This window comes from Vulpes lagopus, chromosome 7 (assembly GCF_018345385.1).
Source record: "Vulpes lagopus strain Blue_001 chromosome 7, ASM1834538v1, whole genome shotgun sequence".
NCBI classification, from domain to species: Eukaryota; Metazoa; Chordata; class Mammalia; order Carnivora; family Canidae; genus Vulpes; species Vulpes lagopus.
This window is the reverse complement of record NC_054830.1, coordinates 67,156,741-67,170,747: the sequence shown is the minus strand read 5'-3', so window position 1 is coordinate 67,170,747 and position 14,007 is coordinate 67,156,741. Positions and strand designations below refer to the sequence as shown.

Below are 14,007 nucleotides of genomic sequence, written 5' to 3'. Positions count from 1 at the left end.
TTAACTTCAATGACACAATCCTTTCTCATTCGAATGCAAAGAATGTTTTCCGGTTGTATATTGAAAAACTGAAAGAGAACTTGCATTTCTTAGCAGTCTCTCACAGAATATGTGAGGTATCTGGATGCTCATTTAAAACAAATTTTTATCCTTTCCCCCTCAGATTATAAAAAAGAAAACTTAACAAGTAAGTAATTTTGTTTGTGCCCTTCAACCCTTATGTGTATGTAATTGGATTCGTGCATGCGTATTTACACTCCTACTTCATGATGTCCAGAACAGGCTGTACGGCCCCTCTCAAAGGTTTTTTGCTATGCTTACTGGCGTAAAACGTGAGGAAGATCATCAGAGATCTCAGCTTACAGCTTCTAATTAGGCCATGAAGAGCACCATATTTACTGAACGAAACAAATATCCATTATCCCAAGGTTATAAGTTGTTTTCATGGCTACAAAATCAGCCAAACTGAAAATGTCCCCTTTTGATTTCACATTTTTTGTTTTTATATCATCTAATTATTTACAGATGAAAACAAATTTTATTTCTTCATTGAGCCAATTTGTGATCTTCACTTGTGACAACAGATCTTTCTTTTGGAAGATGGATGCTTTTAAGATAGCTAATTTCCAGTAGAAAGTTTACAGGGTCAAATCAAACGGTTTTATAAGCAGGTACCTCAAAATCCCTAGAAAAGAATTCAAGAAGGTTGCTTCCAAAGAGACATCCTAGACACAAAGTTGGATCAGATGATGCTTTAACCTACCAGAATGGAGAAATTCAGAATGAAATTAGGAAACCTTTCATTTCAATTAACTTCCTCTGATTTGAGTGTTCTAAGGCTTAAATCATAATCATTTCCTGTGATCTATCTTACGGGCCTAATTGCCTCAGCACCTGGATAAGAGCCAGGTCTTGATTTTACCAGCTTCCTTCAAGGACTAAGACTTACAGTATTAAAAAGAAAGAATGCTACTGGTCCCACTTGAATGGCTCAGTGTTAATAAACAAGAGAGGTATGGAAACCCTAAAAATCTATTATTTCGGAAGCCTGTCAAATTGTTATTTCCAAATTGAAGGAATGAAAAAGAAATGGTTCAATTCTTTGTCATATAAGCAGCTAAAGTTTAGTTTGATTGGACTTCTAACTGGTGACTGTGGTCTTTGTTATCCTTTGATCGTTTACTCATTCATCCATTCAAGCATTCACTAGGGGGTCTCCTGTGGAGAAGGTGCTGAACGTCAGTCCTACATTAGACAGGAACAGGAACACACACACACACACACACACACACACACACACACACCAATTTCTGCCTTGTATACTGATTCTAAAACATGTGAGCAGCATAAATCAGCTACAATAAGCCAGTTTCCTGCCCTCAAAAACCTAGTTTTATGCAATCTTTGGTACCTGTAAGAAAATGAATAGCAAATGTCGTCAACGGATCATTGCACCTGACCATGTCATGGGGAATGCCTAAAAGTGTGCTCCCTGGTTAAATGCAATTATTATTGAAGAAATTGGCTTGAGTTTTTCAGATAGGCTAATATATTAAGCAAAGAAGGCATGGAGTGTATAAAGCCCTCAAGTATTTCCTAAAGAGTTTCTTGATTTCTGAGTAAACTCTAAAAGATATTACCAGTTCACTTTGAAGGGTGATGGAAGATTTTTTTTCTTTTTTTGCTTGAACATACACAGTAGAATTTCAGTAGTTTTCACTTTTATAACTTTTTTTGAAGTGAAATATCTTTTTGAGCTTGTAATGCCTTCATGCTATTTGTCTCTTTAGCAGGCATTTCACTATTCCTGAATTCAGTAGGGCTGTATACACTTTATGCTTGTCCTCAGACGTGTTTGTGGGTGACACAGTCTCTGTATCCCAGATCTTCAGATTAGCTTTCTTTCACCTGTGTAGTTGAAAGCTCTGTTAGCTGGATACATTCTTGAAAGACATTTCTCCTCTTTCAGGAATCTATAGATGTGACTTCACTCTTTTCTAGCTTCTAGTTTTGAAAATGACTGGTCATCTAGTATAAGCCAGATTACTTTCTCCTATAAGCAATTTGTGGCTTCTGTTTAGAAAGAAACTGAGGTTTTTCTCTTTATATCCCTGTCACCTGCATGGTGGAAATCCTATAAAATGGTGTGTTACTGAACACCTATTTCCAACTCTGCATTCAGGACTTTGAAATCAGTCGTGGAAGTCAGGCTGCATGCAGATGATCTTTCTAAAGCAAAAAGCAGATCGTGCTACTCCAATGACGCTAATCCATCCGATGATTCTCTGCATTCACTGCAGGGCAAAGTCCAAATTACCTCCCGTGGCATGTAAGGCCTTTTATGACCCAGGCCTGATATCTGCAGCCTTGTCTATACACACTCCCCAAGTCAGCACTGAAACCTGTAGTTGCACTTTTAGGAAAGCACTACAACTGCTTGGATTGGACCCTGATGAACGCTGGTCCTTCTTTGTGAAATACTACCTCCCTTCCCACCCCCAAACTCCCACTCCACCCACACACTTACACCTTCAACTGGTTATTCCCGACTCATCCCTTACATTTAACTTAAAATTATTTACTCTAAAAACCTACCTAGTAAGCCTTGACCTGGAGTTGAGCTGCCCCAGGATGTTCACAAGCTTATCAGTCTTCTAACACTTCTTACATTCTATGATAATTATGGGCTTCCTAATTGTTTCCCAGCTAAATACTTTAACACAAAGACTTGTCATGTCTACCACAGTATCCTTGATACCCAACACCAATATGAACTTAACGAATATATTAATGTATGGATGAATGAGTGAATAAAAATTCCCCTGGCAATCAAGTGGAAAGGGTAGAGATAAAACTGATGACAGAAGAAAAAGACAAAAAGAAGGAGATCCAGATTGATCATTTGAGTTTAAAGAGATAGCCGATGTCGCTCTAGGGAAGGCCACGGCAAACAGATTAGAAGCAATAAACAAGGAATAACAAAGCTATCCAGAAAAGAAGATATCATTAAATTCATAAAACAAAATTATTATTCAAATAATGCCAATTTTTTTGCATTTTGAAAATAAATCTTACTAAGTCATCTTGGATTATTCTCTAAATATGTCTGATTTTTTCTTAAAAAAAAAGATTTATTTGTTTTGGGGAGGGGGCAGAGACAGAGAGGGAGAGAGAGAGAATCCCAAGCAGACCTCCCACCGAGCATGGAGCCCAACACAGGGCTCAATCTCATGACCTGAGCCACAATCTTGAGTCAGAAACTTAACCGACTGAGTCACCCAGGTGCCCCAGGTCTGATATTTTTGATTAAAATATTACCCTTATATTTACTAATGAGATTATACTACCAATTTCACAAATTACATTATATTCCCTCACGGGTAAATATGGTTTGAACTGCCCTGCAAAATCCAGATATAAAAACAGTCACCTCTTCCTGTCTTTCAATGATTGCTCCTATTTTATTATTAGCAGGAAGTTCAGCTTTCCAATTTAAGACCCCGCCCCACCCATCTTGGATTGATTAAAAAAAAAAAAAAAAAAAACTTCAGATGACTCAGTCCAAAGAAAGTCTGTTCGGCTTTCAAGCCAAATGTAAAGGAACCTGGGAAGTCAAAGTCCACCGTTGCTGTGATACCTGATGAGATGTGCTACTATTACTCCTGTATGAAGGCACTGCTGTGCTTTCCTTCCAGTTTCAGTGCCTGAGCTGATGGTCTTCCTGCCACAGCAGTGACCAAACTTGGTCTCCACGGGCTCTGAAACCACGTGCTACCCACTGGTGCTCAGGCCACAGAAACTGTGTCCACCCCTACATTAAGAAGTCATATATGGGCACCCCCTGAAATGTCTGCTTTTACAAGTGCCCTATATCAAACAGTTTTAGGCATCTACTGCAATACAAGTTTTCTTTTGACTTTGTGATCTATTAATATTCATATATTTCCCTTTTTTAAATATATTTCCTTAAATCAACCACATAATTCCTTTACTATGTTGTAGCCAATTGTTAACATTTCATATAGGATTTTTGAAACCTACATTCCTTAACTAGGTATGCACTTTTCTTTTGTGCTAATATTGCCAGGTTTTGTTATTAATATTATAACTTTCTAAAATAGTTTGGTAGATTTTTCTCATATTGGAACATTTTATAAAATCCGGAAATTTTATCTCTTCTCAAGACCAAAAGAATGTATCCATAATTCTGTAAGAGTGACTTTTAAATTTCCTGGTTGACTACCTTCAGATTTTCTGATTTTTCAAATTTGGTAATACGGTCCTATCATTTTTCTAAAGATTAAAAAAATGTAACTGCATAATTACGTTACTGCATTTTTATTTCGATCTACTGTCGTAACTCCTTTACCATTCCTAATTTCGTATGTTTGTGCCTTTCTTGTCTTTTAAAAATTAAAATTCCACTGATTAGACCACTTTATAAATATAAGACCAACTATTGACCTATTTTTAAAATCTAGCATTTGTGGTATGTGTAATTCTAACTTATTAATTTCTGCTTGTACATGGCTGTTACTTTCTCATCTATTTTTCTGTTCTCTGTAGTTTTGTTTCTTTTTCAAAGTCTTGAGTTAAATGTCTAGCTCATTCACTTTCATCCTTTTTATCTATTGAAAAGAGATAATTCTATGAGTTTACCACTGAGCACGGCTTTGGCCAAAGTTCATATACTCTATCAGGAGGTCATTTTCTAATCCGTCACTCTGGCTACTTTTTACTCTTTGAGTGAAAAGTTATTGAATTTTTTCTTTTTTTGATGTCCTGTTGGATTTTACTTAGTCTATTGTTAATTGCATTTTAGTCAAAGAATAAATCAGTGTAATTTCTGCTTTTGAAATTAGAGATTTACTTCCGTGCCATGACAAAAGATCGTGTCTGCCAATATTCCACAAATATTTGAAAACAGGGTTTATTCCCTCTGTGCAGGGTTCAAAGTACACTGTCTGCTATTAGAACATTCTTGTCAATTATATTATCAAGGTACTCTGTATCCATGCTTTTGTCTTTACTCAGTCAATTAAAAGAATATAAAATATAAATTAATAAGGTTGTTTTAATAGGTATACAGTGGACTTTGCACTCTACAGAGTGATATGAACATGGCATCTTTTGGTTTCCAGGGTAATGAAGATTTTACCTTGTTTTCATATTGCAGTGACCTTTTTAATAGGACTTTGGCACAGGAGTTCAATTTTTATTTTTACTTTATTTTTGTTTTTTTAAAGATTTTATCTATCTCTTCATGAGAGACAAAGAGAGAGCGAGGCAGAGACACAGGCAGAGGGAGAAGCAGGCTCCCCATGGGGAGCCCGATGTGGAACTCGATCCCAGGACTCCGGGATCACGACCTGAGCCAAAGGCAGACGCTCAACCACTGAGTCACCTAGGCACCTCAGGGGTTCAATTTTTAGATGAACCAGCTTCTCATTTGTGTCCTAATATTTCCACTCTTCATCTTTTCTATTATTTTTGCTTTGTTTGTAAATCAACAGTAAATGTGTAAAAAGCTCAGCTTTAGACAATCCTGACTCCAAATACAATTTCATGAAATTATTTAATAACTTCATAGTGTCTGTAACTGTTGTCAGGTCATAAACAACATGATACAGTGTAAAGATCACTAGCCCAGGGTCTGCATTTGTCTTGGAAAGGAATAGTTCCTTTCTCTGGGCCTCATCCTTAAACTTCTGTAAGTTGCTTTTACTTACAACTGGATCTCTGGGTTCTTACACTTGGACTTTATAGATATATAGCCAGGGAGAACCTGACACATGAAACCATATTCTTAAAATTAAAGTCAGTTGACTAAATTTGCTTGAGTTCAGCGAAGATTGCTTGAATGCAAAAGATTGCTTCTTGAAAGTTTAAGAATGAATGAAAAGAACTCTGGTTTACTTACAGCATTCCCACCCATGACGTCCTCAAAGCCGAGTGTGGACATTCCAGACTTGCCTTCCTCTTCTTCCTCCTCCTTCTCTGTCTCGCCTACGTACTCCATGACTGTAATAATCTCCATCATGTCCAGCTCTGCTATATTTGTGCTTCTTACTGTAACTACTTTTTATTGCTGCCGAAGACGAAAACAATGGAAAAATAAGAAAAGGTGAGATTCTCATTTAAGCTGACCACATGTAGTAAGTAGCATTTTAAAACCTACAAATTGAATATTGGGGACAGGAGGAGGAATTTTTAGAACACTGCTCATCTCTTTATGACATCAGTTACCATGCTTTAAGATTAAGTGCCCCACCATGATCTTTAAAAATATCAATAACTTTTTGCCTGGATCACATGTCCTAAAGTTAATTTTTCACAGCAGATAACATCTAAACAGTAATTTGGAAGAATATGGCTATCCCTGTTCCCAGCTGCCCCCACCTCTTGGTCCTACTGCCATGCTAGATTGGATAGGAACACAATTCCTAAGAAAAGGTGACTTTTGATTCCCAGATCAAACGAAATACCTCTTGCTCTAAAACTGAAGGGTCTTTGCTGCCTTAGAATAATTTGTTTTGTTTCCCCCTAACATCGTATCCCTGTAAAACCCAAGCCTGAGTACAAAGATCCCACCTGATTGGTGTTCCCTGTCTTACCATTGGTCTTCCCTGTCTTACCTACAGAGAATCGGCAGCAGTAACCCTCACGACTCTTCCTTCTGAGCTCTTGCTAGACAGACTTCATCCCAATCCCATGTACCAGAGGATGCCACTCCTTCTGAATCCCAAATTGCTCAGCCTGGAGTACCCGAGGAATAACATCGAATACGTGAGAGATATTGGAGAGGGAGCATTTGGAAGGGTCTTTCAAGCAAGGTAAAGTTACCCATGTGAAAAATCTTTCCACCGAAATACGTATTATCTGAAAAGTTACCAGACCACTACCTTGATACCTATGCTGTATGTATGATAATTATTATCAAATAATTCTTCACATCATTAACCCCAGTTTACTGGCCACTATACTTTGAATCTTAATAATTTTTCCTCCCTGATGAAAAATAGGGCTGGACAGAAGGAGAGAATCTTCATTTGTGTAGTGTTCAAACTACATGTGATTAGCAAAGTTTAAGAAGATTCCTTTTTCCCAGAAAATAATTTTATCATACATTTTAATCATAATTTCTTGCTTTGTTTTTGGCAAATAATTGTAAATTTTACTTCGCTTCCATTTTCTATGCTATATTCTCCACTTTGTTTAAAATTTACTTTGAACTAGGATTTCTACTGAAGAATTCAGAGCCTGACATGTGTAGATATGAAATAGATGCCCACAGAACGGCAGAACAGAAATGGGGGGGAAAATAACACAAAAATGCCAGAAAACAAGGAGCTCAAGGAAAGAGTCATATAAGGGCCAATGCTAGCCTGTTTATTTCCTCTGTGTGAAGTGGAAGGAAATACCCTTTCTGCATGGATGTGGCTCACAGACACACAGCTGGGCCAGAGAACATGGACTTGGTTTTTAATTTTTTTTTTAATTTTTTATTTATTTATGATAGTCACAGAGAGAGAGAGAGAGAGGCAGAGACACAGGCGGAGGGAGAAGCAGGCTCCATGCACCGGGAGCCTGATGTGGGATTCGATCCCGGGTCTCCAGGATCGCGCCCTGGGCCAAAGGCAGGCGCCAAACCGCTGCGCCACCCAGGGATCCCATGGACTTGGTTTTTAATCACCAACCATCACGCTGTCCTGGTGTTCTTGGGCAGGACACAACCTTACCACCACTCATAGTGGCCCTGGTATGGAGGTTACATGATTAATGAAAATCCTACACAAATATTTCTGGGGAACCAAATAAATATATGCAAGGCATCATTTTAGGCTTCAGAAGGAAATAAAGATGAGTAAGCCATGGTCCCTGCCTTCGAGGAATTTAGATTCTGGCCAGAGATTAAGGGTTTAGGACAGTAATGATCATCTCATTGGGTCTGTGTACTTTAGAATTCCTGAAATGTACGAAGAATGCATTTTTAAAACCATCTGTGTTGAAAATAGCCCCACTGATTTTGATTCACTGGAATCAAGGAGTTTTAAGTACAATCTGCTATTGGTATCTTTCTTTGATTCCGTGGCTTTGGGAAAGGCTGCACTAGTGGAGGGAATGTGTATGGATGTGGGTAGATTCATGTGGGTACGTATGATGTTCTTGATCCTTGATTTCTTTCTAAATAAATGTATCTCTAGGGCTCCGGGCTTACTTCCCTATGAACCTTTCACCATGGTGGCAGTGAAGATGCTCAAAGAAGAAGCCTCAGCAGACATGCAAGCTGACTTCCAGAGGGAGGCAGCCCTCATGGCAGAATTTGATCACCCCAACATTGTGAAACTCTTAGGTATGGAACTAGAGGTGGCGAAATGTATTGCATCCCCAAAACAGTCTTTCCAAGTTTCCCTCCTTCCTCCCGCTCTTGTGCTTTTTCCCTTCACTTCTTCATCAGAAAGACACCTCTGTTCCTTCCCATGTAATATTTTCTGCACTGGGGAGTGGAACACTGCATGAAATAAGCTCAATTCAAAAATTTGGTTTTTAAAAAACTTCTCAGAAAAATATGCTGTCATTTCTTTAATCTTCTCTCTAGCATCTATACATACACTGATTGCCAAATCCCTGGAATTAAAAACCGACCCGCACACTTGATGCGATGAGCACTGGGTGTTATTCTATATGTTGGCAAATTGAACACCAATAAAAAATAAATTTAAAAATAAAAAAACAAAAACAAAAAACCAGCCCCCAGATCAATAGGCCAAGATAATTAGCATTCACTATTTCTCTTCCTTTTTGAACCGAGACTTCTAATTTTTGCCTGAAACAACGATAACAGATCTGATCATCTATTTTCCCAGCACCGTGAAATTGTGCCCAAATGATCTAATCTTTCAAGGTATCCCATTTCCCTCTCGAAGATAGCAACAATCTAAGATTTGCAAATAGCAAGAATTTAAGATTCTCACGCCGGGATGTCCTCCTGGCACTAAATCCGAGACTCTATTCATAACTTTTTTTTTTTTTTTTTTTTTTGTCTTTCTGGAACAAACGTTGTAAATCCTAAATTTTGCAATGTTTTACCGAGTGCTTCACCTAAGATCCCGGATTGTTTGTCGTGCTTTCCTTTTTTTTTTTTTTAATAATAAATTTATTTTTTATTGGTGTTCAATTTACCAACATACAGAATAACACCCAGTGCTCATCCCATCAAGTGCCCCCCTCAATGCCTGTCACCAATTCACCCCCACCCCCCGCCCTCCTCCCCTTCCATCACCCCTAGTTCGTTTCCCAGAGTTAGGAGTCTTTATGTTCTGTCTCCCTTCCTGATATTTCCCACACATTTCTTCTCCCTTCTCTTATATTCCCTTTCACTCTTATTTATATTCCCCAAATGAATGAGAACATACAATGTTTGTCCTTCTCCGATTGACTTACTTCACTCAGCATAATACCCTCCAGATCCATCCACGAAGCAAATGGTGGGTATTTGTCGTTTCTAATTGCTGAGGAATATTCCATTGTATACATAGACCACATCTTCTTATCCATCATCTTCCGATGGACACCGAGGTTCCTTCCACAGTTTGGCTATTGTGGACATTGCTGCTAGAAACATCGGGGTGCAGGTGTCCTGGCGTTTCATTGCATCTGAATCTTTGGGGTAAATCCCCAGCAGTGCAATTGCTGGGTCCTAGGGCAGGTCTATTTTTAACTCTTTGAGGAACCTCCACACAGTTTTCCAGAGTGGCTGCACCAGGTCACATTCCCACCAGCAGTGCAGGAGGGTTCCCTTTTCTCCGCATCCTCTCCAACATTTGTGGTTTCCTGCCTTGTTAATTTTCCCCATTCTCACTGGTGTGAGGTGGTATCTCGTTGTGGTTTTGATTTGTATTTCCCTGATGGCCAGTGATGCGGAGCATTTTCTCATGTGCTTGTTGGCCATGTCCATGTCTTCCTCTGTGAGATTTCTCTTCATGTCTTTTGCCCATTTCGTGATTGGACTGTTTGTTTCTTTGCTGTTGAGTTAATAAGTTCTTTATAGATCTTGGAAACTAGCCCTTTATCCGATACATCATTTGCAAATATCTTCTCCCATTCTGGAGGTTGTCTTTGAGTTTTGTTGACTGTATCCTTTGCTGTGCAAAAGCTTCTTATCTTGATGAAGTCCCAATAGTTCATTTTTGCTTTTGTTTCTTTTCCCTTCATTGTCGTGCTTTCCGAGTTTCCGACCGCATCTTCCTTATCACCCTTCTCTGCAGAAACAGCAGAAACCCAGGGCATCGCAGGCTCAAGGCAGCCCCCCCCCCCATTCTTAGATCGCTCCCCAAACCTTTCCTGAGCGCTGGCCAGTGCCAGACACCTGGTAGAGGGGAGGGGAGGGGATTTACAAAAGAATAAGACGTGATTTCTGCTTTCAAAGAGCTAACAGGTTGCAGGGGCGGTCGTCCCAGGCTGGCAGGTGGCAGGCCACGGAGAGGCGGGAAAGGCGGTGGGTGGTGGGGAGCGCAGGCATTCCACGCAGGAGGGGTGGGAGGCGGATGGGAGACGTCCCCCCCCCCCACCCGCCCCGGGACAAACGGGGTGAGGGCCGGGCTGCGATGCTGTCCGCAGAAATCCGGGCGCCCCCCCCCCGCCCGGGTGGGGCTTCCTGACCCGGCCAGGTGCGGTCGGGGGGCCCGGCGGGAGCGCCCGCGGCCCCCCGCCCCCCAACGAGGCCGTGCTCTCTCGGGTTGCAGGCGTGTGCGCCGTCGGGAAGCCCATGTGCCTGCTCTTCGAGTACATGGCCCACGGCGACCTCAACGAGTTCCTCCGCAGCCGGTCCCCGCACGCGGCGCCGCGCAGCCCCGGGCCCCCGCCCGCCCCGGGCCGCCCCCCGCCGCCGCCGCTGTCGTGCGCGCAGCAGCTGGGCATCGCGCGGCAGGTGGCGGCCGGCATGGCCTACCTGGCCGAGCGCAAGTTCGTGCACCGCGACCTGGCCACGCGCAACTGCCTGGTGGGCGACGGCCTGGTGGTCAAGATCGCCGACTTCGGCCTGTCCAGGAACATCTACTCGGCCGACTACTACAAGGCCAACGAAAACGACGCCATCCCCATCCGCTGGATGCCGCCCGAGTCCATCTTCTACAACCGCTACACCACCGAGTCGGACGTGTGGGCCTACGGCGTGGTGCTCTGGGAGATCTTCTCCTACGGCCTGCAGCCCTACTACGGCCTGGCGCACGAGGAGGTCATCCGCTACGTGCGCGCCGGCCGCACCCTGGCCCGGCCCGCCCGCTGCCCGCTCGAGCTCTACAACCTCATGCGCCTGTGCTGGAGCCCGCTGCCCGCCGACAGGCCCGGCTTCCCGGGCATCCACCGCATCCTGCAGCGCATGTGCGACGGGGCCGAGGCCGGGGACCGGGCCCTGGGGGCCGAGGCCGGGGGCGCCGAGGGGGCCGGGGGCGCCGAGGACGCCGAGGGGAGCGCCTGAGGCCGGGGGGGGGGGCGCAGAAACTCGCAGAGCCCCACAGCCCTGCCCCTCCACCCCGTCCCCATCACTCCATCCCCACATCCCTATCCCCCACCCCCACATTCCACCCCCCCACCCCCGCATCCCCCAGCACCACCCCCACAGCCCTGCCCCTCCACCCCATCCCCATCACTCCACCCCCACATCCCTAGCCCTCCACCCCGGCATCCCCCAACACCACCCCTACAACCCCACCCCACATCCGTAGCCCTCCACCCCCACATCCTATCCCCCACCCCCACATTCCACCCCCCACCCCCGCATCCCCCAACACCACCCCCACAGCCCTGCCCCTCCACCCCATCACTCCACCCCCACATCCCTATCCCCCACCCCCACATCCCTATCCTCCACCCCCGCATCCCCAACACCACCCCTACAACCCCACCCCACATCCCTAGCCCTCTACCCCCACATCCCACCCCCACCTCCACATCCCTAGCCTTCCATCCCCACATCCCCCCCCCCCCCCCATATTCACCACCACCACCTCATCCCCATCACTCCCCTCTACCCCTACATCCCTATCCCCCACCCCCGGATCTCCCAACACCACCCCTATATCCCCCCACCCCCCATCCCACATCCCAGCCCTCCACTCCCGCATCCCACCACCACCTCCTATTCCCCCCCACCCCATCCCCATCCCTCCCCTCCACCCCCACATCCCTGCCCCCCACCCCTGCATCCCCCGACACCACCCCTACAACCCCACCACCCCCACCCGCACAGCCCTACCCCTCCACCACCCCCATCCCTCCACCCCACATCCCCAACACCCCCATTCCTACCCTTCCACCCCCATCCCGTCCGCCATCCCCCCACTACTTCCCCCCACCCCCGGGGCCCCAGATGGGAAGCCACGTTAGCAGACACGCGAGCTCGCAGCCCCTGGTGTCCCCACGACGGCACAGGCGGCGCAGACCGCCCCGGGGACCCACCCGGGACCCACCCACCCAAAGTCAAGCTCGGAAAGGCAGACGGAGGGTGCGGTTCCACCACGAATGCCACGCACCTGGGTCCCCGAACTCCAGGGCTGCAGACCCCTGGGTCCCCGAACTGCGGCGTCGGATCCGGAGCTTCGTGTTTCGGTTACCTCCTGGCCGTGGTGAGAGCGTGTGACTTTCCGGAGACCTGCAGGGACAGTGCAGCGCTGCGAAGGGAAAACCATTCATTGTCTCCCCACCTGAAGACGGGTGCTGGGGTCTAGTTTTTTTTTTTAATTGAATTTTAGAAACACACATTTATGCATAATTTTATATTTGTTTGCATTCTACAGAGTTGTGCTTATACCCACAGATAGGGGGCTTCTAAGGAATAAAATGAGAAATCAGTAAGGCTATGTTCTTATTGTGATTCCAGTTTCCTTCCCTGTCTTGGTGCTGCTTCTCTTGTGGAAGTTTTTCCTTCGTGTGCGCTTGTCATAAATTTAATCTGCTTCTTTTATTCCTACAGGTTTTCTGAAAAAAAAAAAATGTTTCTGTCTCCCTGTTTTTTCTTTGAAATTTTTATTGGTATCTTTTCCTTCGCTTTAATTTTATCTCTTTCCCTTTCCAGGACTTTTTGTCCTTTTTTGGTTATGTAACTATTTTTTTTTTCTTTTTACCTCATCTATACAACGAGGAACCTGGCAGACATAATTTTAGAGTAACATGTACACTGTTATGTATATAATCTTTGCAGAGTAATACCATTTTCTTCTATACTTGCTTCTGAAGCTACGCATATCAGATTTGTCATCCATTAATTTATTGCCACAGTCTATTAAATCTCTTAATCCACAGTTTACGAGATGTCACAAGTTGGTCTTGTGGCTCCGAGTTATTTAAAGCTTGATGTTTTTGTGCATTCTGACATTTTCTACCGCTAGAAACCAATTCCATGCGCAGTAGAGTTAATATAGTGTTGTTTGTTGACTTTTTGCAGGGCTATTAACCCAATCTTGTTACATTTTGATTCTTAAAAAAGAAAAAAAAAAACCTCTCTGGAACTCAGGTCCCTGGTGCACTATTTTTCAAAGGACCTCCACATGATATATCTTTTTCTAAGGTCAACGTGAATAATATGAATTTATTTCTGAAATGGCATGAACCCAAATTCTCCTGAAAAGCAAATAAACAGGGAAGGGAAAATTACAATCTACTGTAGACCAACTTACTTTAATCCAAAGTAATTGGTGGTTAGGACAATGGAGAAATGGTCTGAATTCCTAAAAGCAGATTTTCAACCATCTGCTCGAAGAATCCACCTGAAATCTCCAAATGGGCCTTCATGCGACAACACCTCATCTTTGCTTGAAAACCTGCCATTTCTTGTTCCTAGCCCCTCCAGGCAACCAAGACAAAAACATAGGGATTATTCTGGACTTTGCCTTCTCCTTGCCCCTTGACATTCAATCCATTTCACTTTCTAAAACCCTCCTGCTCGTATCCTTTGGCTCTTGAGTCAACGGCCCATTATACTCAGACTCTATCACAACCTTCCTTCCA

At 43.8% G+C, this 14,007-nt stretch overlaps 1 protein-coding gene across 1 annotated transcript in view; it reads left to right on the top strand.

Annotated features, from left to right (window-relative positions):
- MUSK (muscle associated receptor tyrosine kinase) overlaps window positions 1–11,479 on the top strand; it is a 90,794-nt gene extending 79,315 nt beyond the window's left edge. Inside the window, exons 12-16 of the mRNA XM_041762440.1 lie at window positions 164–187; window positions 5,923–6,124; window positions 6,642–6,833; window positions 8,205–8,353; window positions 10,746–11,479. Of these exons, the coding sequence (XP_041618374.1) occupies window positions 164–187; window positions 5,923–6,124; window positions 6,642–6,833; window positions 8,205–8,353; window positions 10,746–11,479 (1,301 nt within the window). The remainder of the gene's footprint in view (window positions 1–163; window positions 188–5,922; window positions 6,125–6,641; window positions 6,834–8,204; window positions 8,354–10,745) is intronic.
- Window positions 11,480–14,007: the final 2,528 nt, after the last annotated feature.